The sequence below is a fragment of the Rhinatrema bivittatum genome, chromosome 5 (genome assembly GCF_901001135.1).
Source record: "Rhinatrema bivittatum chromosome 5, aRhiBiv1.1, whole genome shotgun sequence".
Classification (NCBI taxonomy): Eukaryota; Metazoa; Chordata; class Amphibia; order Gymnophiona; family Rhinatrematidae; genus Rhinatrema; species Rhinatrema bivittatum.
The window spans coordinates 40,990,153-41,013,570 of NC_042619.1; the positions used below are offsets into that span (position 1 = coordinate 40,990,153).

Genomic DNA, 23,418 nt, shown 5'->3' on the forward strand with positions numbered 1-23,418 from the left:
TAATCCTACAATATTTATCACAAAATGACTACTATAGTGCCCACCGTTAATGACAGAGAGGCTGAAAGGCAGGCCTTTGTACTAGTAATGAGTCCACTCCATAATCTGAGGTACCAGTACAGAGAAGGGCAACCAAAATGATAAAGGGGATGGAACAGCTCCCCTATGAGGAAAAGCTGAAGAGATTAGGGCTGTTCAGCTTGGAGAAGAGACGGCTGAGGGACGATATGATAGAGGTCTTTAAGATCATGAGAGGTCTTGAACGAGTAGATGTGACTTGGTTATTTACACTTTCGAATAATAGAAGGACTAGGGGGCATTCCATGAAGTTAGCAAGTAGCACATTTAAGACTAATCGGAGAAAATTCTTTTTCACTCAACGCACAATAAAGCTCTGGAATTTGTTGCCAGAGGATGTGGTTAGTGCAGTTAGTGTAGCTGGGTTCAAAAAATGTTTGGATAAGTTCTTGGAGGAGAAGTCCATTAACAGCTATTAATCAATTTTACTTAGGGAATAGCCACTGATATTAATTGCATCAGTAGCGTGGGATCTTCTTAGTGTTTGGGTAATTGCCAGGTTCTTGTGGCCTGGTTTGGCCTCTGTTGGAAACAGGATGCTGGGCTTGATGGACCCTTGGTCTAACCCAGCATGACAATTTCTTATGTTCGTATGTTCTTAATGAACTGAGATATGAGTTTATGCATCCTTGAGATCCTGAGAGCACAGCCAATCACCCAACTGAATGAATTTGTTCAGTCTTCAAAAATCTGAAAGAGGCCTCAGCCCCTCAGGCTTCTTGCAAATAAGGATGTGACCAGAATAAAATCCCTTGCTTTTTTCTTGGAGAGGAACTCTTTCTATTGCATTCTTCTGAAAAAAACAACTTCACCTCCACATGAAGACAGGCCAATTGAGACAGATCTGAATTAAGACCGAAATCAGTTAGCTCAAGAACAAAGAAGTGCAAGCGGTAACCATAATCCACAATTTTCAGGACCCACCAGTTTTTGGTAATGTTTTTCCATATTTATTTATTTATTTATTTATTGTTTTTATATACCGACATTCGATCTCAATTGAGATATCACACCGGTTTACATTCAGGTACTGTAGGTATTTCTCTATCCCCAGCGGGCATATCCTCTCTCATATCCCCCCAATCAGTAGTGGTTAGTCAAACTTGAGATGCATCAAAAACTGCGCCCAGGTTTCCCCTGCAGCTGTTGCATGGTTTTAAATTTATGCCATTCCCTTCGACACCCTCTAGAGGGAAGTGGTTTCTGCTCCAAAGGAGGGGCTGACAGAGGATGCTGGTAAGACCAGAAGGTCATCTCTGAAAGAATGCACATCTATAAGAGAAGTACTAGCAGATGATGTGGTTAGGCCAGTTAGCGTAGCTGGGTTCAAAAACGGTTTGGATAAGTTCTTTGAGAAGTCCATTAACTGCTATTAATCGACTCATTCCACTTCCACGCATCCAACAGACCCACTAGATCTGCCTATAAAGGAACCCTCTACACACCATCCCCTAAACTCATGCACCTATCCTCCACAAGAGATCGAGCCCTATCGATTGCAGGCCCCATAAACTGGAACTCAATGCCACCTGACCTCTGCATGGAACCATGTACTCAGAAATAAAAAAAAAAAAAAAAAAAATTAAAAACATGGCTCTTCAAACAGGCGTTCACTTAATGCCCCTTATCTACCTTTCCTCTCTTCCCACCCCTCCCTACTTTCTTTCCTTTATAGTCTCTCCCCTTACTTGCTTTTCTGTAAATATTTGTATAGCCCTGTGAAATTATATACCTCTCGTTATACCTAATATTAATATTTTATTACTACCTTCCATAGTTATTCCCCATGTTAACCATTTTTTAGTTATCTTATACTATGTTACACTCCATTCCATGTACTTGTTCTTTTCCTACTGTTCCCTGTAAACATATGCGATGTGTAAACGGTTATCGGTATAAAAAAGCCTTAAATAAATAAATAAATAAATAAATAATCAAGTCTATTTAGGGAATAGCCACTGCTATTAATTGCATCAGTAGGAAGAGAATTCAAAGTTGGGGACCACCTACCATAAAGGTTCTAGAGTAAGTTTCAGCCAACTAAATTTTTCACACACATGGTCTATCTAGGAGATTATGCCCATTAAAGCTCAATAACTGAAGCGGCTCATAACACTTCAAAATGTTAATCTTATTGAGGGAAATATGAAAATGATTTACAAGAATCAAGAGAATTATGGATATGACTAAGAGAAACCGTATAAGTTTCTGCATTTGTCTATGTCTCCCAGAAGGGAGCTAATAAAGCTAAGTTTGCAGATTTGAAACTATGTATTAAACATCAGGCTCTACAGAGCACCTTAACTCATGCTGTTTGGTTATGCCCATAACTTTAGACTTGTTTGGGGGAGGACAATAATTTTTCTAAGTGATATTTTAGACAGGCTATACATGGTACATTGGAGATACCTGATTATGACTGAAGACAAGTAAGAGAAGATGCTTTTAATAAAAGCATTCATGGTAGGGAACGCAGTATTGATAGCATGGAGGAACACCATCCCACCCCTCTTACTGGCAGTGGTAAAATGTATTACACAATATGATGCAGCTGGAAAACATCAGAGATACATTTTTACACAGGAAGTCATTTTTGACAATATGGGAACCGTATATTCAAATGCTTCTTCCAAGAGCTCACAGTGAGATACTCAGTTTCTAATAGCAATTATAGTAGTAGGCGCAGTACTGATCTTTGATATATTGAGTTCAATATATAAGGAAGCATCCCCTTAGAACAGATATACTCTGGTTGGGGAAAGAGATAAGGAATAGGATTGAGGGAAGGGAGAATGGGGGATAAATGTTTAACCCGAAGGAGCACGGTTTTTTGGGGGGGAATAAGAATATGTTAAAGGATGAGTAGGGAGTGGGAAATAAGGAACTGCTTGTTCAGTTTTAGATAGCTTTAAGATGGAATATGCAGAAAATTTTGGAAACATCAATGTTCCATTATCCCCTATTTGTTTAAGAATATTTTCCAAATATAATTATGCATGTAAGGTAGGGGTTAGGAAAGAGGTTCTTTTTGAATATATGGTTATGGTTAGCTGTACTGCTTGGGAAATTATGAAAATAAGGAAAGTGTTGGCTTAATGATACTTGGAATACATGAGGGAAAATGTAAGCCAGGTAATTAACATTTCAATAAAAAATTATAAACCTAAAACAAGAACTAGTGGGAGGAGGCTTGCAGACTATATAAGGCACTGATATTTTCTCATGCAAATCAATATACAATATAGTGAAAACTTACAAGAGACAGTGAGCCAAACAAGTAGTATTACCAACAGAAGAATTAAATTAAAAATACAAACGTTTACGAGAAATGTGTAGTACTATGTTAATATTTAATACAAAGAAAATTCCCTTATACTAGATTATTTTAGCCTACAAAAACTAGAGGAATAGATATTAAGCATAATGTACAAAGAATCATACTATCTTATTACCTACCTGAGAAAGATCTGGTATGTCTCCTCTGTCTATTCCAACTTGCTGCAATAAAAAAAATAATTCATTAAGCTTGAAAGTACAATCTAGGCACTAATAGCAAACTCGTTATGTTTGTGTGGACACATTGTTAAGAATACTTCCCACTTTACTACACACATGGTTGAGGTGTCTTTTCAAAGGCAAAACATGTTTGGAAAATGTGAATCTAAGAAAAATAAGAAAAATCTGTTACAGTTCTTACTGTAAACATGACCAGTATGCAGTAAAATCTAGCTCCTGTGTCACATGCTTAGCACAGGCCAGGAGATTTATAGCTTGGGCACCAAGCAAAGAGAAAGCAGGGCTCCAGGATCTAGAAAGCAAAGGGAGAGTCAGTGTAGCCCTAGGAATCCCTCATTTCCCTAACCTAGGCCACAAAGGAAAAAGAGAAAGATTCCTACTCTTGGAACCCAGGAGAAGAGCAGTCAACACAGAGTTGGGAAAAAAAATTACATCACTTCCACAATTCCTTCTGGGTTTCCACTTGCTAATGTAATGTTAAAGAACTACTTGCTAGGTAACCTCCATAAAACTAAACATACAAAAAAAAAGCAGATAGAAAAAAAGATCCCACAAGTAAACATCATACTGTGCACGGGTTTTTAAAAATAAAGCAAGTGTACTGGTTTTTATTAACAACTGACTTTAGCCTATTCTCCAAGTATGACTCTCATACAAGTATCTAGCCACAAATTTACATAAAATCAACAGCAGCTCTTTATCATCAATTTAAAAATCAGCTAATCTAGATAGTTCTTAGTCTTTAGACATATACCTGTTTAAAAATTAATTGCTAACAAACCTGTAATCAATTTACCTGTACTACCTACAGATAAATACCAATTGGCCCATTCAGTCTGTTCAGTCTACAATTGACTATGGTCTACAATGTTAAGGAAATCTCAGCTGACAGATATAGAAGCTAGACTGCTTGTTGGATATTGTTCCTTATGTAAGTCTGTCTTTGTCTTCTTCCTCTTTGGTTCACTATTATCTTGGATAAATAAGCATTCTTCCATATTTAATCCAATAGCTAAGCAGCAACCCTTCCTTCCAAAAATTATATAAGTGGTTGAAATAGAACTGAATCAGTCCACGATTCTTACTAGTAACGATTTTGTAAATTTTACTTCAAATTTAAATAGCTATGGATTTGAATTTGTATGATAGAATAGACCCACAACTGATTACTTCCTCTTCTAGCAGGAACTCTCGTGAGTTTGATAATCAGTTCTAGAAATAAAGCTCTCCTGGGCCAGCATGGAGTCAAGTATCATGGAATGTGGATGCTGTTTGATCTAACACAAACTCACTGATCACATCTGTGGTCATGACCCAGGACTCCCTGAACCTGCTGAATAAGCTTGGTACATTTTTGTTGCATCTTGAAATCATGGCAGTCCTTGACTGGAGATTGCTATGCTTTGCAAATTAGCTAAACCATGGTCCTTTGCTTAACAACATTTCTGCTAAGTTTGCCTGAGAATTCAACCTCCCTGCTGCTTGCACTGCAAAATAGACAGTGAAGTTGTGTCTCCATCCAAGAAATAATCTCAGCAGTTTAGTATGATACTGGGACTATGAGCCCCCACCCCGCCCTGTTTATATCAGTCAAAAATGTTATGATTTTAGAAAGCCCAGAAATGGTGATCTGCAAGTACACAAATTGTTTATCATCTACTTTAGAATTCCACATAGATAAAAATATGTTCTGCTAACCTCTGCAACTTTCAAGAATTCTGAAATCCTTGTCATTCTGGTAAGGAATCTCTTATAAATGTCAAGGCCTTCTTTGCACTGATTCTTTTTCATGTCAAAGTATTTTTCTGTGGCAAAAGGAAAGAAAAATGTATTTATGACAACATATAAAATAATGCAAGAAATTACATAAATAAGAATGTATAATGCTACAGTAAATGAATATAAATGAAAAGCCCAATTGAAAAATTTTATTTAAACTCTATAAGTTCCTTAACATATCTGCCTGCAGATTTTCACTGCTCCTTTAATCAAGCTGGAAAGGAGATCAGTAATGACCTCCTCAATCACATATGCAACTCAAATTGCTTCACATCATGAGCCCCAATGTCTTGTATTTTCACAGTTATTACAGTTTTAGCAAGCTCCTACAACACTAGCACATTTTTGCTTCACTCTTATTGTCATAAATAAAAGGGGATGATTAAACCATGAGGAACCAGCTGTTCTGATTAGACAGCAGGATAATCAGCCACACAACTGGGTAACAACTGACAGCACTGTTGCAGAGCATCTCTTCTACAACTGTAAAAAAGCCTAAATGGCTTTATATTTGACCCGCATGGGACTTCTTGCCCTATCACCATTGCACAGGGACACCTCAGTCCTATATAACAGCTTAATAAAGCCAAACAGAAAAGGCAAGATAGAATATGTGGTTGATTATGCTGTCTATGGAGACAATACTCAATAAGAAAAAAAACAGTGTAAGAATAATGTAAATAAACAAATATTGGAATCTCATTCAAAAAATAGAGATGTCTGAAACACGTCTAATGTATAAAATGGATGACCTTCATATAGCATAGATGGAAGCACAATATGTAACTATTGTAGTGCCTGTCTTCATGCTGAAGTTTTAATCAGTTATTCTAATCACAATGTAAACACAGAAACACAAACGATGGCAGAAAAAGACCAAAAGGCTCATCCAGTCTGCCCAGCAAGCTCCCACACTTATTTTCCCATACTTATCTGTTTCACCGACCACCAAGTTCAGGGCCCTTGTTGGTAACTGTTTGATTCAAATTTCCTGCCACCCCCTGCTGTTGATGCAGAGAGTAATGTTGGAGTTGCATCAAAAGTGAAGCATAGGGCTTAATGGTTAAGGGTTGTAACCGCTGCATCAAGCAAGTTACCCCGATGCTTGTTTACCCAGACTGCACAGATCAATATGAGGGAAAACACAATGTACATGCTCAACTCTTTTGTATCAATAGTCATTCATTTTTAAGGTTTCTTAGAGTCCTTTGTTTTGGTTTTTTTGAAAAATTTGTATTGCAAAAAAAAAAAAAACAACCCCCAAAAAACAATTGTCTTGTCCAATTAATAATGAATAATACATTTATCTATATGCTTGTTGCACAGAGATAGTAAATATTTCTCCAAAAACTTCCTCCAAAATGATTAGGATGCTGTATATCTAGTGCCCCAAACCTCTGTACCCTTAATACCAGACCCTGCAATGTTTCGGAAGTGAATACTCCTTCCTTCTTCAATTACACCTGAATTTGGAACAGCAAAGCCTGGTCGTTGTTGTGGAGAGATAAATGCAATTCACTAAGGCAGCTGTATCGCTGTTGAAAGTGTCACTGCAAAATGTATATCGATAAGTTTTTTTTTATCTCAAAATCACTGAGATGCCTGTGGCTCGCATTTTGCAATGCCTCTTTCAACAGTGATACAGTTACCTTAGTGATTTGCATTTATCTCTTCACAACAACTGGGCTTTGCTGTTCCACATTCAGGTGTATTTGAACTACCCTCTGAAGGAGGAAGGAGTATTCATTTCCAAAACATTGCAATGTCGGGTATTAAGAGTACATTAGTTTGGGGCACTAGACATACAGCAGCCTAATTGTTTTGGAGGATTTATTTTTAGAAATATTTACTATCCCAGTGCAACAAGCATACAGATAAGTGTATATTCATTATTAATTGGACAAGAAAATTGATTTTTTTTTATGCAATACAAATATATTAAAAAAAAAAAAGGACTATAAGAAATCTTGAAAAGGAATAACTTGATACTAAAGAATTGAGTATGTACATTGTGATTAGAATGACTAATGATTAAAACATTATGAAGACAGGCACTACAATAGTTCCATATTATGTGCTTCCATCTAGACAGTCTATGGAGAACATCAGTAACAGGTAAGCAACTTCAGTTTTTGTCAAAAAGCAGGATGAATCAGACACACAAATGTGAATACCTAGCCAAGGGTTGTCTTCCAAAAAAAAAAAAAAAAAAAAAAGAGTGGGGAAGAAATAAAACTTTTTTTTTTTTAGCACATTTTATGAAATATAGAGTTTTTACATTTTCAGTTCGCCCATTTGTCCATCCATCTGACACACACATTAAAGGCACCAACTGGTGGCAGGCAAACACAAGAAAAATGTAAGTGCTGATTGGGAAGCAGCCTGTGGCCACAGCAGCAAGGCTGGTGTGGTTTCCAAGGCGCTGCAGGTTGAAGATGAGATGGAGATAGTGACCCGGGTAAGAGTCATGGGGGAGCTTGAGGGGATATGTGTAAGGGGGAAGGGAAAGACAGGGATTGAGGAGAGTGGGAAAAATGTTTGTGTGGCTAGGTAAAGCTGCTAGGGCAATGTTCTAAGGCAGTCCCCTACATTAACAAAAACGTATGACACACCATGGAGCAGGCAGTACACAGACATGGAGGACTCATAGGGCAAAAAGAAGAACTAGGAACGCACTGAAAGCCCCATTAGTCTTTCTTCCAAATTTTAAAATAAAGGAAGAGAGAAGGCGAAGTCATACATCAGCCCATCATGATGCACCAGCTCCTGCAGAAGGGAGAAGTCAATATGGTACAGGCAGCTGGCTTGGTTAGTTACCTTGGCTGCCATATGTGGCTATTGGCAAAACACCCAGACCACCCCTCCTGTCTTATTTATAAAAGGCCAAACAACAAATCCAGAGCAGTCAAAATGTATTACCCCAAAATCACAATTCTTTAATGAAAAATTTAAAAATATAAAATACCAAAGATAAATGTGTACCCTCAAATCTCAATTTAGTCTACCCTTTAATTTTTTTCTAGATATTTATTCTCGCTATAAACATGCCGAATATTTACCTACGTCCTGTTGACGAGTTACTATTATTATTATCTATGTAATATTTAATTTAATTTATTATTAATATCTATATGTTATAGGTTATATGCTAAATGCTATATGTTATACGTTATATGTTAAGAAACGCTGTTCCATGTAACGCCATTTGTGCGAAAGTTTTGTTATATGTAAACCGACCTGATTCGATACTTGTATTGAGAATGTCGGTATATAAAAATCCGAAATAAATAAATAAATAAATAAATAAATTGCACCCATAAATAGGGAGAGGAAGTTGTGTTTTCAATGCTCCCAGGAGTGGAAATTCTTTGAACAGGCGAATCTCTTACTCTTTATGATCAGGTTCAACAGCCAGGTTTGAATATTCTGTGCCTTTGGGACAGTTTAAATTTTAAGAGTGACCAGCAAATTCACTGTGTGTGTTTTCTTCTCACCTAAACCATTGAAACAGTTGAATGGAATCTGATACACAGTATCTAAAGGAGTCCGGTAACTGGCAAACACCGTTGCAGTTTTCTTTCCATCGAAACTACTGAATGGATCTTTATAACATTGTCATTCATTAATTAAACTTTGGGGGTTTACATAAAAGTGGTTGCCACTAAAACAAAGATTCCCAGTCTGTACGATGAGTTTTCTGCCAGTGCAGTGATAAATCCTTGGATGCCGAGATTAACATTTGTTGCCGATATAAAGACCCGGCGCACGCAAAGTTACGCCTGCCTCGAGCAGGTGTAACTTTCGCGACAGAGGTGGGGGGGGGGTTTAGATAGGGCCGGGGGGGTGGGGGGAGGCGGAAGGAAAGCTCCCTCTGATTTCGGAGTGGCCTCGGAGGGAACGGGCAGCGCGCGCAGGGCTCAGTGCGCGCAAGTTGCACAAATGTGCACCCCCTTGCGTGCGCTGACCCCGGATTTTATAAGTTATGCGCATATCTTATAAAATCCAGCGTACCTTTGTTTGCGCCTGGTGCGCGCACAAAAGTACGCACGCGCATAGATTTCTAAAATCTACCCCTTAGTGTAAAAGGTGGGTAAGCCATTAGGAGTGACTTTCAAAAGTTGTAAAAGACTTGGAGATTCGACTTGATACTCAGTCTTCTTTTAAGCAATATCTGAAGGGAGCCTTAATTGGTTTTTTGTGAACTTTAAATGCCCTACTGAGCCTGACCTGGAGGAATTCCAAGGATACCTGGACAGCAGTTGAAGCTGGCGACAATTTGTGATGCCTAATTATAGGGTCACAAGAGCAGGAGGCAATGGTCAGAACCTCAGGCTAGAATGTCATTACAGGGGCATCTGTAACAGGGGCATCTGTAAACACTGCACACAGCCTAAGATATAACGATTGCCCTGAACAGCAAGATTTTAACAGAACAAAGGATTATCTAAAGAGTGATGGTAAATGGGCTGTTGACATGACAACCTATCTAAATGATACTCTAGGTGGTCACGCAACTTAAGAATTTCTGACCTAGTACTGTATTTTATTTTATCTATAAAAGAAGGATCAGTTCATGTATACAAACGAGATGCTGGTTGGTCAGTTTGTCAGAGAAATGGTATCCAGCATCTCCCAAGAATACTTATATTGCCCAATAAAAAATTATACTTTCTACAAAATCTAAGAACAGTGTTCTTGTACCCATGGAGAAGTGTCATAAGCGTGTTTGGCGCATAACATTTTTAAAGTTGAAATTAGTACAATATCTGAAATATGTCCTTTCAAGGAAAGATTTTCTGACAACTCTTCAACATTTGTTCTGACAATAGATTATTGCAATTCTCTTTACATTGGGCTCCCTAAGGATCAGATTAAGGTACTTAAACATTGCAGAATGCTGCTGCATGATTAGTCTTAGATTGCCCACATAGGGATCATGTGACACCTCCTGCTCTATCAATTGCATTGGCTGCCTGTAGCTCAAAGAGTGAAGTTTAAACTTTTGTGTCTAGTTTAAGTCTTGTAAGGAGGAGGGGTCATTTTACCTTGTGGATATCTTATCTACATATGACCCCCCCAGGCTTGTATACTCAAACATGAAACATTTACTGTCTGTACCATCTTTGAAGGAGGCACATCTGCATTAAACTCTTCAGCAAGCATGCTCAATAGTGGGCCCCATACTTTGGAATGCTTTGCCAGCTGAGCTTCAGTTAATGACAGATAAGTATCTTCAGAAAAAAACTTGAAATCAGTGTTGCTTTTGGAGGCTTTTTCATAGAGGATCTAGGTTACTTCTCTGGCTACGAGCAAAGAGATCATAGTGATGAGATTTTTGTAAGAATGACATTTAATTATACTTGTTTACTATATAATCCTCTTAGCACAGCTGGTCTGATATATAAATAAATAGACATGGAGCTAATTAATTCTGCCAGCTGAAAAGACAAACACCAAAAATATGCCTTTCCAGGTGAGGTGCCTGAGATCACAAGCGTTCAGAGCCTCAAAAGGGGCTTTATCAATTGTGCATGTTCCACTTCAATTGAAACAAGTCCCACATGGATAAAGAAACTTGCTTTTTCCGTCAATACACAGGCTGAATTAGCCATTGCATGTGGGGAGTCCCAAGCTGAGTATTTCAGCAGAGCGTTTACTAAGTAAGAAACAAGGACTCCAATGTGGAAAGTGGACTACTATGAGAAGAGGTCATGCAAACTGCTTGCCCAAATCTGTCAGTCCTTGAGAGGGTGTTAAGTCAGTAATGGGACATAAAAGTGTGAACTGATGATCAGGTTTCAGCTTTGCAGATGTCCAAAAGGAATTTTTCAAAGATGAGTGAAAGAAGAAGCCATAGCTTAAACATATGTCCTAAGCAGTTTAAGAAGAATCTTAAGACCTATTTATTTAAGTTGGTTTTTTCAACACTCTTAGTTTTGCAGGTTCCCTCCAGTATGCATACTATTCCAGGAAGCTGTTTTGTTTATATAAAATGTGTAAATAAAAATATTAAAAATAAATATTACAAGATATAATTTGTATTTGTTACATGTCTGTTTTAAAATTTTATGCATGTACAGGTTACAACCTGCCATGTATGCTAGAAGTTTATGGGATATACATTTTTAAAAATAAATAGCTCTCATTCAAGCTTTTACAGAATCTGAGACTTCAGTTCTGCTAAGGTGTCACACTGTTAAATGTACTTAGCTATTCAGTTAGATAAAATACATTTGGCAATTGTCATGACTAGCCTCTTAAGGATATATGATACAAACAGTTGAGAGGTTTGGCGATGTGGCAGAGTTTGTTTCTTATTTATTTATTTATTTAGCACTTTTATATACCGATTTTCCAGTAACAGAATTACTAATCAAGTCGGTTTACATTCTAAACAATAACCATGACAAGAGGATGTCTTACAATAAACAGGTAGAATGAACTTGGATAAAAGTAACTGGGGTTAACAACATAAAGTAAGAGTTATGGGGCCTAATGTAGGCTAGAGTTGAGAACGGGTGTTGGGTATAAGGCTAGGTTTTTAATATTGTTCTCTGGGGGTTTCCAATGAAAGGGATCATAGGATGGAATTCGAATAGAAGCTGAAGTTAGGAGAATGCTTGGTTGAATAACCAGGTCTTGAGTCTTTTTTTAAAACCAATAGGGCATTGCACTAGTTTGAGGTCTGATGGGAGAGAGTTCCAAAGTTTGGGCCCAGCAGTGGAGAAAGCTCTTTTACTTAATGCTGTTTTCATCGGTGGGGCCTGTAGATGCTTGTCTCACTGGTATGCTTGTCTCACTGGTCTTGTGGAGGTGTGAGGTTGAAGAGGGATCTTGAGTTCGAGTGGGGCAATGTTATGTATTGCCTTGTGGATTGATGAGAGTGCTTTGAAAAGTATAAAAAAAAAAAAAAAAGAGATATGATAGAGATCTTTAAAAACCATGAGAGGTCTTGAACAGGTATATGTGAATCTGTTATTTACACTTTTGGATAATAGAAGGACTTTGGGCACTCCATGAAGTTAGAAAGTAGCACATTTAAGGCTAATTGGAGAAAGTTCTTTTATACTCAATGCACAATTAAGCTCTGGAATTTGTTGCCAGAGGATGTGGTTAGTGCAGTTAGTGTAGCTGGGTTTAAAAAAGGTTTGGATATGTTCTTGGCAAAAAAGTCCATTAACTGCTATTAATCAAGTTGAGTTAGGGAATGGCCTCTGCTATTACTGGAATCAGTAGCATGGGATCTTCTTAGTGTTTGGGTACTTTCCAGGTTCTTGTAGCCTGGTTTGGCTTCTTTTGCAAACAGGATGCTGGGCTTGATGGACCCTTGGTCTGACCCAGCATGGCAATCTCTTATGTTCTTAATGAAATAAATGTAATATCGTCCCATATTTTCTTGAGACGTGGGCACTGGAACCACAGCCCTCAGACTGAGAAGCCTTGCCAATGTACCCTTCCAGTGCCTGCTTCTTCTGTGGAGAGTGGCAAGGAGGCTCCATGAATATGCCCCAAGGAACACTGTGAAACTCCATCGCATACCCTTCTCGTATCACCTCTAGGTCCCACTGATCTGATGTGATTTAGACTTACCTCTAATAAAAGAAAGTGGCGTCCCCTTATCTCCTGTTCCCAGGGGTGGGTCAGCAAACCTTCATTGGGAGGCTCGGGATGTTCCACTTCCCAAGCCTGCGCCTCTTCTGTATTGTCAGGGACGAAAGGACTGAGACCTACTGAAGGGTAGAGCACTCTGAAAGGTCGCTCCTCTAAAGAATAGAAAATGCTTTGATCCTCTAGCATGACCTCTGTTAAAGGAGTGCTGCGTCTGCTTCTTATCCTCCAGCAAACGAGGAACTGGAGATTCGCCCCACTCTCTGGCCAGTTTCTCCAACTCACTGCCAAACAAAATCAAGCCTTTAAAAGTACAATTTGATGAGGTTAGCTTTGGAGATCACATCAGCTGACCAATTCCTCAACTATAACAGACGCCTGGCCACTACTATCGAAGCCATCCCTCTGGCTGAAGTGTGGACCAAATCACAGCCCGCAACTGCCAAGCCGGCAGCAGCTGGTTCCATAACTGCCCTGGAGTTTACCCCAGAGTCACCAACCTCCTGGGAAAGAAGTAAACAAGAGCGAGCCACCAATGAACAGGAAGCGATCTGCAAGGTCATCACAACTGATTCAACTGTTTGCTTAAGGATAGTCTCAATCTTTTTCTCATGAGCATCCATCAAGGCCGCTCCTCCTTCCATGAGAATAGTGGTCCACTTGGAGACTGCACACACAAGTGCATCTACCTTCGTAAAATCTAAGCGCTCTCTTACCACTGAATTCAGAAGGTACAGGCCTTCCCTTTCAAATTGGCCTCTAGGGCGCCCCACTCAAAATCAATCAATTCTTGAATGGCTTCCATCACGGGGAAAAAAACAAGAGGTTTTATGCAAGGAAATCAAAATGGAATTTCTCTGTCTCAGACACTGAATCTGCCCCAGGAACCCCAAGCACTGTCAAGGTGTGGGAAATCAGAGCTGGTAGTTCATCTCTACGAAAGAACCGTAACATAATTCTATATGGTTCTAATCCATAGGCAATTTCACCATCCTCAAGAGATGTAGGATTGGCCTCATCATCTGTGCCATTCAGATTTCTATCCAGAGGCCCCACTGCCACTCTAGTACTCTTCCAGCATTTAACAGAAGGTCCAGGCAAGATTCCTACTTGCTCCTCTGCTCTAGGAGCATTGGATAGGGCTGAGAACTGCACCTGGAGAAAGGATTGCAACCCCTGGAAAAATTCAACCCATGAAAAAGTAGAAGTATCCAGACCAGGAGGTACCTGAGGTGTACTCACTGAGCTACCTTCCCCTGCTGAGGAACCAGTAAGGGAAGTTCCAAACTCAGGCACCCCCATCCAGCTGAGAAGAATCAGACTTCGCAAAATCAAAACACATTTCTCCCTGAGCCTCCAAACAGCATTGGCTCAAATTAGCAGGCACTTCTGGATGAGATGCCAGAATATGACAAGCAGTGCAAAGAGATAAACGTTTAGGCTTCTTAGGTACAGAAGCTATTATGACTGACAGAGCGCTGAGCAGTGGCCAGAGATGTGCGGGTTTTTTTTTTTTAATGCATGCTCAACCTAGGCGCCCAAAAAATTATGCATCCAAAACTTAGGAGCACACACCTAGGTGCCCAAAAAATAAGCACATCGTACCACTTGTGCGCAGAGGTAAGCATGCGGCCACTACGGTGATGCTTAACTGGGCACACAGCCTGGACGCACATCTAGATGCACACACCAGACAGATAATACAGTAGAGGGCAGCCTTAGAAAGCATGCAAAATGCCATTGCAGCCTACCGCATGGCGTGCCATGAAAAGTCTTGGAGGCTGCTCAACCCACCAGGCTTCCCATGTCCCTCAACCTCCCAGGGAGCGGGACTAATGTTGGACCAGCGCACCGAGCATGGAGACCAGGGAAGGAGGAAGCCCTACACAACAAAAAATCTCCTAAGTCTCTGTATAATTTTTTTTTAAACTTACCGCCTTAACTGGCTGAGTACAGAGACTATCTCCGGCTGCTAGGGGACAGGGCATGTGCCATCACCACTGTGCTCGGCTTCCTGCACCCACTGCCTTTCAGCAGCTTAAGCAGCTAAGTCCACGCCGGCTGAAAAATCAGCTAACGAATCAAGGCACTTCGTCTGAGGGACCACAGACCAGGAATTCTCAACTGTGGGAGGGACCATTTGGTATTTCAACAAGAGAGCAGGGCAAATTTATTTCCTTAATTCTCTTTTTCTTTACAATGAAGCAATCCCCAGTGGGGAGATGCACGTCCACCTTCTGCTGGCGACAGAGAATACTGGCAGGCTGATGTCACTGCAGAGGCATATATACTGTGACGCCGGTTTTCTCAGTCTCCATGTGCCTCTACCAGCAGATTCATCTGACTGGATGTGAAGAAACTCTTTTTCCTGTGCATACATTTTGTTTGAGAGATTTTTATTTCTTTTAACTCCCAATGCATTAGCATAACATTAGCTTACTGTGTCGGGAATTTAAAAAAATTAGCTTGTGTGTTAAACTGTACACTAAATGTCAGCACACAGTTTTAATGCTCAGATTTTTGCATCAGCCCATTAGAGGGAAGAGAAAATACTATGGCACCCTTTTTGAAGCAATACAGCAAGAATACTGCAGCAATAAGCTGAAGAATGCAAGAATGGTCACACATCCAGAGGGACTCCCTGGTTTTTCTATCAAGCTCTTGAAATATTTTCCATGTCAATGCCATCTGATGTCACCTATCAATATGACTAGGTGATCACGTCATGTTTAAAGAAATGAACATTTTTAGACTAATTTAGTTTTTACAAAGGAAAATAAAATGTACCCAAAGGAAAACAGCTAATAGCTACACATTAATAACAAAGAAAGGTAGTAGTTCCATAAAATATTTAAGAATAAAGCCATCACAGACAATTCCTCTAGTCTAGACTCATAAAATGTGTGCAAACAAGATACAAGGAGGTCCTACTTGGAGATGCTTTTTTATTTATTTAGTGTTTGTATTTTCAGTAAACTTTATGTAATCTTTTTAATCACTAAAACCAAAACAGACCTGTATAAGTTAGTTACACAATAAAAACATATTTACCCAACAGATTAATTATTCCTTCATTGTACGCTGCAAACAGTCTAATGGCATCTTTGAACAGGAGCATAAAGGCAGCATTAATTACACCATTGGTAAGCTCATTGGCATTGACCTGATAAAATTAGAAAATAGGAAGGTTAGGTTAACATATTAAATTATAAATCAGTATTTTAATACAAAGAAAAACAAACTATAGAAGCAAGAACTGTCTCCAGACATCCAGAGACATGTACCTACAAATCATGTAAAGACAGAAGCAAAGCACCTTCTTTAAGTTGTAAATTACACAACCCATATGAGAAACATATTGACAATGCGCTACTGGTTGGTTTGATGAAAGAAGAAATCAAAAAGAAAAAAAATCAAGAAGAAATATTACAGATCATCCCCTGTATTCAACAGAAAGTTTCACTTCGATGTGTGTCCATACTTTGAACAAGAACCAACAGTGAATAACCATAAAAATAAATAAAACTTGGTCTCACAAGACAAATCTTCAAAGATTATAGTTACCTTTAACACAATTTTATTGTATTTTGCACTTTGTAAAACACAGATCACATAAAGCTGAATAAAAATTAGAATGAAAAGGGATCATAATGATTGTTTGTTTCACTGAAAAGACCATGATGTTTAAAGTGGTCCAAAGCTGCTTCTATTCATTCACATTAGCCATTATGAATCAAAGTAAATCATGGCCCATTGCTGCATTTGTCTGCATTAGTAACTGATGCAGGTATCACACAGACAGACGTAGAATGCAAAACAACATTTTAAAAACAGGTGATAGCAACATAATGAAAATGCACAATTTATTTATAAAATCTAGGAATGTAAGAAAATATCTGTACATAGAAAAAATGAAGGCATAAGCACAGAGAGAAAAGAGGCAATCAGACTGATATAGAAACATAAAAACAGAATGAGACAGCGGATAAGGACAGCAAGATCCATCTATAGTCTGTACGATTCAATTCCTGTTGTATTGCCACAGAACCCCCAGTTTATCTCAGTCTTCCTTCTTTACAACTAAGAGGTTGATTTGAAAACGAGCACACGTGTGCTCTTATATGCACATATTGCGTGAGCAAGGATACACTAGTATTTTTACTCGTGCACACACTTGTCTGTATGCCTTAAAATGCACTAACCCTACGCAAGTAAGCTAATAAGAGGTTACTCGAGCACAGCTAGTGCACATCTTCAATAGGACGTCAGCTTTTAAGTGCACGTTTCAGCGAATTTTAACACATGCTCGCATGAGACACATTCCCAGTTTTCCAATTAGTCCACCAGTTTGTCCAATTAACAGCGAGGTCTTTCAGACCATCTAGCTCTTCATCCTGAACACTTGCCCAGTTGGCCCGGCCCCCCCCCCCCCCCTTTCCTATAAGCCTTAAAACTTGAGATCTACAGATTTGCACTGCATTAGGTGCAACAATCAAGTTACAAGGATATCTAGAGCAGTGGTTCTCAAAGTTTTTCTATTGAGACATACCTGGCAGATTATGTCTACAGGTGTGACACACTGAACACTTGACCATCACAAGGCTAAATGTAAACATATGCTCTGCATTCACAGAAACCTGCACCCCCCCCCCCCCGCCCCCCCAAAAACAATGGATACAGAGAAGAACTAGGATATTTCAAATACACCTCGCTAAATAAAAAAGATATTCTGATTTTGGTGCTCTCTCAGTAGCAGAAACACAAAAACTCCCTTACTACCAGGCGCATTGTAAAACACAAAACCTGAAAGAAGAAAAAAAAAACTTCAGTACATGTAGCAAACCTTCCATACCATTACAATACTAATTTCAAGAACTCTAACAGCAATAGCCCTTCCTATGAAAAGGCAGCAGTGCAGCACCAATGCATGTCCTATTGAGAATGAAAAAATAACAAAGAGTGATCCAAATCCCTACCTACTAGTAAAATATCTTACTTCAGTCACACATACAAATTCAACCTTCACCAAATACAGAATAAAAGACCACAAATTAGAAATGTGGAGACAAACTGAAATGGAAATCTCTAAAAGCCACTCTGTAAGCAGTGCAAAACTGGAGAGCTAGGAACAGAAATACTTACAATAAGCAAAGTACAAAAACAGAAGAAATGCACATTCCCAAAACTGACATATTATGGCTCTTGCACCTCATCACTCCCCTTCCATGTCTCCATCATCCTTCACTTTTCCCCCAATTACTCCCTTTCAATCATCCACTCACAGTCATATCCCTGCCCCGCATTCCTGACTCCCCACATCCTCTTCCCTGTGCTCCCCTCTCTCCCTATCCCCTTCATCCCATTTCCCTGCCTGCCCAGCTACCCTGACCCCCTATTTCCTACCCCTTCCTGCTCAGCAGCCCCCACACTCCCTCTCTGTTCTACCTTCATCTTCCCAGCATCCGCAACCTCCTTTCCCCCACCCTCCACAGAGTGAAGTGATCAGCAGCAGCATCACTCCCAGACTCAGCAGGGGAAGATAAAGTGTGCATCCCATCAGGCCCAGAACAGGAGCTGGAAATGTCTCGCTCTGATCTGGGTGAAGGAGGAAACAGCCTCCCACTGGGCCAGAAAGAAGCAAGGAAGTGAGAGGAGCCTCCCATCAGGCCCAATGTAAGAGAAGTCAATCAACTCCCACCCAGGCTGATAAGGAGGCAGCCATCTGCTGGCCCTGCGACACACCACCCAGGACCTCGTGAACACCAGTGTATCCCGACACACCAGCAGAAAACCACTGATCTAATATGCATACTGAGGGTTTCATTTTTTAAATTTGGAGTTACACACCCATGTCTTGGCCCTGTCCCTGCCCCAGAACGCCCATACTCTACCCCTTTATTCCTCACCTGCACATAGGTACATACACGCATATTTTGTGGCTTTTTAAAATCCGCATTGCTTGCGCATGGCCCACATACGTGTGTATGTGGTCATTTTTGCACGAGCAATGCTTTTAAAATCGATGTTAGGATTGTACTTATCCCATGACTTCTAGAATTCTGTTACTGTTCTCTCCACAACCTCCACTGGGAGACTATTCCAAGTGATCATCACCCTTTCTGTGAAGAAATATTTTCTTACATTTCTATGCAATCTAGCTCTCTGAGCCCCATATCATGACCTTTTAAGAATTACCTCTCCAAAGAGCATTTGCTTCTTGCACATTATTTATACTGAGGTATTTGAATTTCTATCATATTCACCCTCCCAATCTCTTTTCTCCTCCAGAGTGATACAGATACACCCACATTTTATATATTTTTATAGATACACAGCCTTGCTGTAGCTTTCCTGTTCAGATCTCCAGAGGAAGGAAGGCTCAGAACAGTGTACAATATAACATACAAAATTGTTATCCATTGATTTGTGCAAGTTTGTCTCATTTTCAAGTTTTGCTATCACAATGTTGCAATGGTCCACCTGCACATTTATCTCTCCTACCTGAAGAAGCCTGTGGAGGGCAAAATAGAGGTCCTTTGTTGAGGTGAGACATACGAGTAGAGACATATCGCCAGAGCCTAGCTACCACTAAGGAAATACAATCATGATTGCAGTAGAGCCTGAAACGTTTGCTGATAAGACTTATCAGGTGTGGATTGGATCACCTTGTTGGACTTTTTTTTTTTTTTTTAATAACAGTTTGCAATACCATAAATAAAGAAGCAAGTACACCTAAAATCTTTGGGATATTTATAATTAAGGTATTTTTTAGCTTGTACCGCTATTTTAAGGTTTCATTTATTACATTGTTTAAGGAATTATTTTGTTTTGTTTTTTTTTTAAATAAAGACTTTTCTAATATAAGATCATCAGCATAACTGGCTTTATTAAGAAGCGTTTCTATCATTAGAGTTCATTTTTCTATTTTTCACTATAGATATATATATATATATATATATATATATATATATATATAAAGTCTAAATCTCATCTCACAAGGCTTTTGGTGCAAACCATCTACCATTTTGCTAGCTCTTCTATGGTGCACTTCCATTCTGTCTGCATCCTTCCAGAGGTACAACCCCCCCTAAACTGGACAATACTCAGGTGAGGTCTCACCAGTGAACTCTACAAAGGCATCATCACCTTTATACTGGTTGCGCCTCTCCTTAAACACCCTAACAGTCCTCTGGCTTTGGCTTCTGCCCTGTCTCATGATCATTAGATATGAATGCCTTTGTTTGGCACACATTAGTACCTCAATAATCTAATATAAGGCTTCCAAATTAATAAGCTGACATAACCCTTCCTTAAGGCATCGTTAAAAACGTAACGAAGTACCATACAAAAACCACCCTTCATCCCAATTTTGTTTGAACTTATTTATTGTACAGGGGCCTGATTTATCATGCTTTTGCTCCCATTTTATGTTTATAGGAAATTCTTTAATAAACCAGGACCTAGTGCTAAATTCCAAAAGAAATTTAATGAGTGGATGGGAGAAGATACAGCAGCACATTTAAGGTAGGAAGTCTCTTCCAAAATTGATGGTATCTCCATAGGAGAAAAGGTCTTTTTACAGATTTGGAATGTGTACAATCATTACCACATAGACCGAGAAGTTTAATCCTCAATGATTATTGATGTGAAGATGCTTACCATATTCAGTATATGAGTACTAATGCTAAAGATAACATTGAGAGTGTCAATCCCTGATGGATCTAGTGGGGAGGAAGGGTGGGATATTATTGTGTTATATATACAGGGCATTGGGAAGAGTCAACCAGTGTACCCTGTCCATTGAATGTTGATATTCTGTTTTTTTGAGATGTTGAAAATTAATCAAAAGTTTAAACAAACATAAAATTGATAGCAAAGCTAACTTTACCATCAGAAGTTTGTTACTCTCAATAGTTTTGAAGTCTTTTTGTAGCAGCCTTTGAAGACGCTTATAGTAGTAGTACTGCATCTAGATCTCTTAAGATTTATTTATATTTTACAGTCTTTGTTAAAGATTAATTTTTTATTAGTCTATATATTTTTGCATCATTATAGGTTCTGATATAGTTTACTGTTTTTATAATTTATATAATTTTATATTCATTTGTTATTTTCTGCCCCATTTATTATTCTTTTGGAAAGGGCAGAATGCAAGCAGAAAATAAAAATAAATAGTCATGATTTAAAAGTCTCAATCAAAACTCGAAGATTTAGCATAGTAAACTTGTATTCTTCAAAGCTGATAAAATAGGAAAAATAAAAAATGCAGAAACTCGATATGGCTGACAGAAGTATACCCTGTGTTAGCAGCTGTTTTGAGTTCCTGTCCCTTTATTCTTTTCTTTCTAAATTTTTTTTTACTTATTGCCAAATAGGGAAAAGGCAATAATCAGGTTTTTCCCTCCTGAACCAATGGGCCAATGAACTAATTTGTCACTGGCACAGCATCCTCGGCCCTGGTTAAGGGAATCCTTAGGGATCATGCGAAACCAGGTATTGTCAACCCTATCCCTGGATGAGACCTTGCTCTTCCTCCACCCTTTTCCACCTTACCTCTTCAAGTCCTCATAACTACAGCAACCTCTTTCTCCTGGGGTCTGGCTCCAAGTTTATCTTGTTCTCTAAAGCTCAGAAAAATCTGGCAGAGATAGCTCACATTTACAGGTAGAGACCAGAACCTGATCACCTGCCTAGGGAGATTCTCCTTTATGGTTTAAAGATAATATTGCAACACACTCACAAAAACAGTAGGTTTCACTGGTCAAAATTTTTACTTTTCAATTGTAACCACATATATAGCAATACTGATGTATTGGTTGTAGGACCCACACTCTATGAGTTTGCATTTCAATCAAACTCATTCTGGTTTATGGTCCATTTTCTTTATTTAATTATTGACTCATTTTTTGGATATTAGCTGGCTCACTATCCCCATGTAGTTAAATCACAAGCAGATTGTGATAAATTGCAGGAAGACCTTGTGAGACTGGAAAATTGGGCATCCAAATGGCAGATGAAATTTAATGTGGATAAGTGCAAGGTGATGCATATAGGGAAAAATAACCCATGCTATAATTACACAATGTTGGGCTCCATATTAGGTGCTACAACCCAAGAAAGAGATCTAGGCATCATAGTGGATAACACATTGAAATCGTCGGTACAGTGTGCTGCGACAGTCAAAAAAGCAAAGAGAATGTTGGGAATGATTAGAAAGGGAATGGTGAATAAAACGGAAAATGTCATAATGCCTCTGTATCGCTCCATGGTGAGACCGCACCTTGAATACTGTGTACAATTCTGGTCGCCGATTCTCAAAAAAGATATAATTGTAATGGAGAAGGTACAGAGAAGGGTGACCAAAATGATAAGGGGAATGGAACAGCTCCCCTATGAGGAAAGACTAAAGAGGTTAGGACTTTTCAGCTTGGAAAGGAGACGGCTGAGGGGGGATATGATAGAGGTGTTTAAAATCATGAGAGGTCTAGAATGGGTAGATGTGAATCTGTTATTTATTCTTTCGGATAGTAGAAAGACTAGGGGGCACTCCATGAAGTTAGCATGGGGCACATTTAAAACTAATCGGAGAAAGTTCTTTTTTACTCAACGCACAATTAAACTCTGGAATTTGTTGCCAGAGGATGTGGTTAGTGTAGTTAGTATAGCTGTGTTTAGAAAAGGATTGGATAAGTTCTTGGAGGAGAAGTCCATTACCTGCTATTAAGTTCACTTAGAGAATAGCCACTGCCATTAGCAATGGTAACATGGAATAGACTTAGTTTTTGGGTACTTGCCAGGTTCTTATGGCCTGGATTGGCCACTGTTGGAAACAGGATGCTGGGCTTGATGGACCCTTGGTCTGACCCAGTATGGCATTTTCTTATGTTCTTACGTATAGTTATTTCATCGGATAGTGAGCCAGCTTCAGTCGGTTTGGTTTTAAGAAAAATTTTGAAATATATAAACAAAACTAATATCCAAAAAATGAGTTACAATTGAAAAGTAAAAATTTTGACCAGTGAAACCTACTGTTTTTGTGAGTGTGTTGCACTTTGTGAGGGTTTCTGGAATACAATAGTTTTTGGGCGGTTTTTTGTGTTAAAGATAAAATTGACATTTCCTACTGATTAGTGATAAAGGAAAGTCCTGCAGAAATCATTTCGATATAGCATGTGAAGGTTTAATTTATAGTTATAGAATGCAGCTTTCTGTTTGCTTGAATTCATTGTAAAACTTGTGTTAAGCAGTCTTCCTTTTGCAGTTAGATGTAGACGATAGAGATAGATAGGTCCCCTTTCCTGTGTGAAAATATGACTGACAAAATGGTGACGTATGTTGTAGAATGGCGAATGAGGATGTTAGAGAGAAAAAACTTATACAGTACTTCATTTTTATAGTAGAAAGTTAGCACGTAGCTAGCTTGGAAAGTACTGAATA

General features: G+C 39.0%; 1 protein-coding gene across 5 annotated transcripts in view; it reads right to left on the reverse strand.

The window, feature by feature from the left end:
- The window catches only part of PICALM (phosphatidylinositol binding clathrin assembly protein), a 502,282-nt gene that overhangs the window by 272,395 nt on the left and 206,469 nt on the right, over window positions 1–23,418 (reverse strand). For all 5 annotated transcript variants that reach the window (XM_029602251.1, XM_029602252.1, XM_029602253.1 and 2 more), the window contains exons 6-8: window positions 16,033–16,144; window positions 5,293–5,399; window positions 3,535–3,576 (exon numbers count right to left, since the gene is read on the reverse strand). In XM_029602251.1, the coding sequence (XP_029458111.1) occupies window positions 3,535–3,576; window positions 5,293–5,399; window positions 16,033–16,144 (261 nt within the window). The remainder of the gene's footprint in view (window positions 1–3,534; window positions 3,577–5,292; window positions 5,400–16,032; window positions 16,145–23,418) is intronic.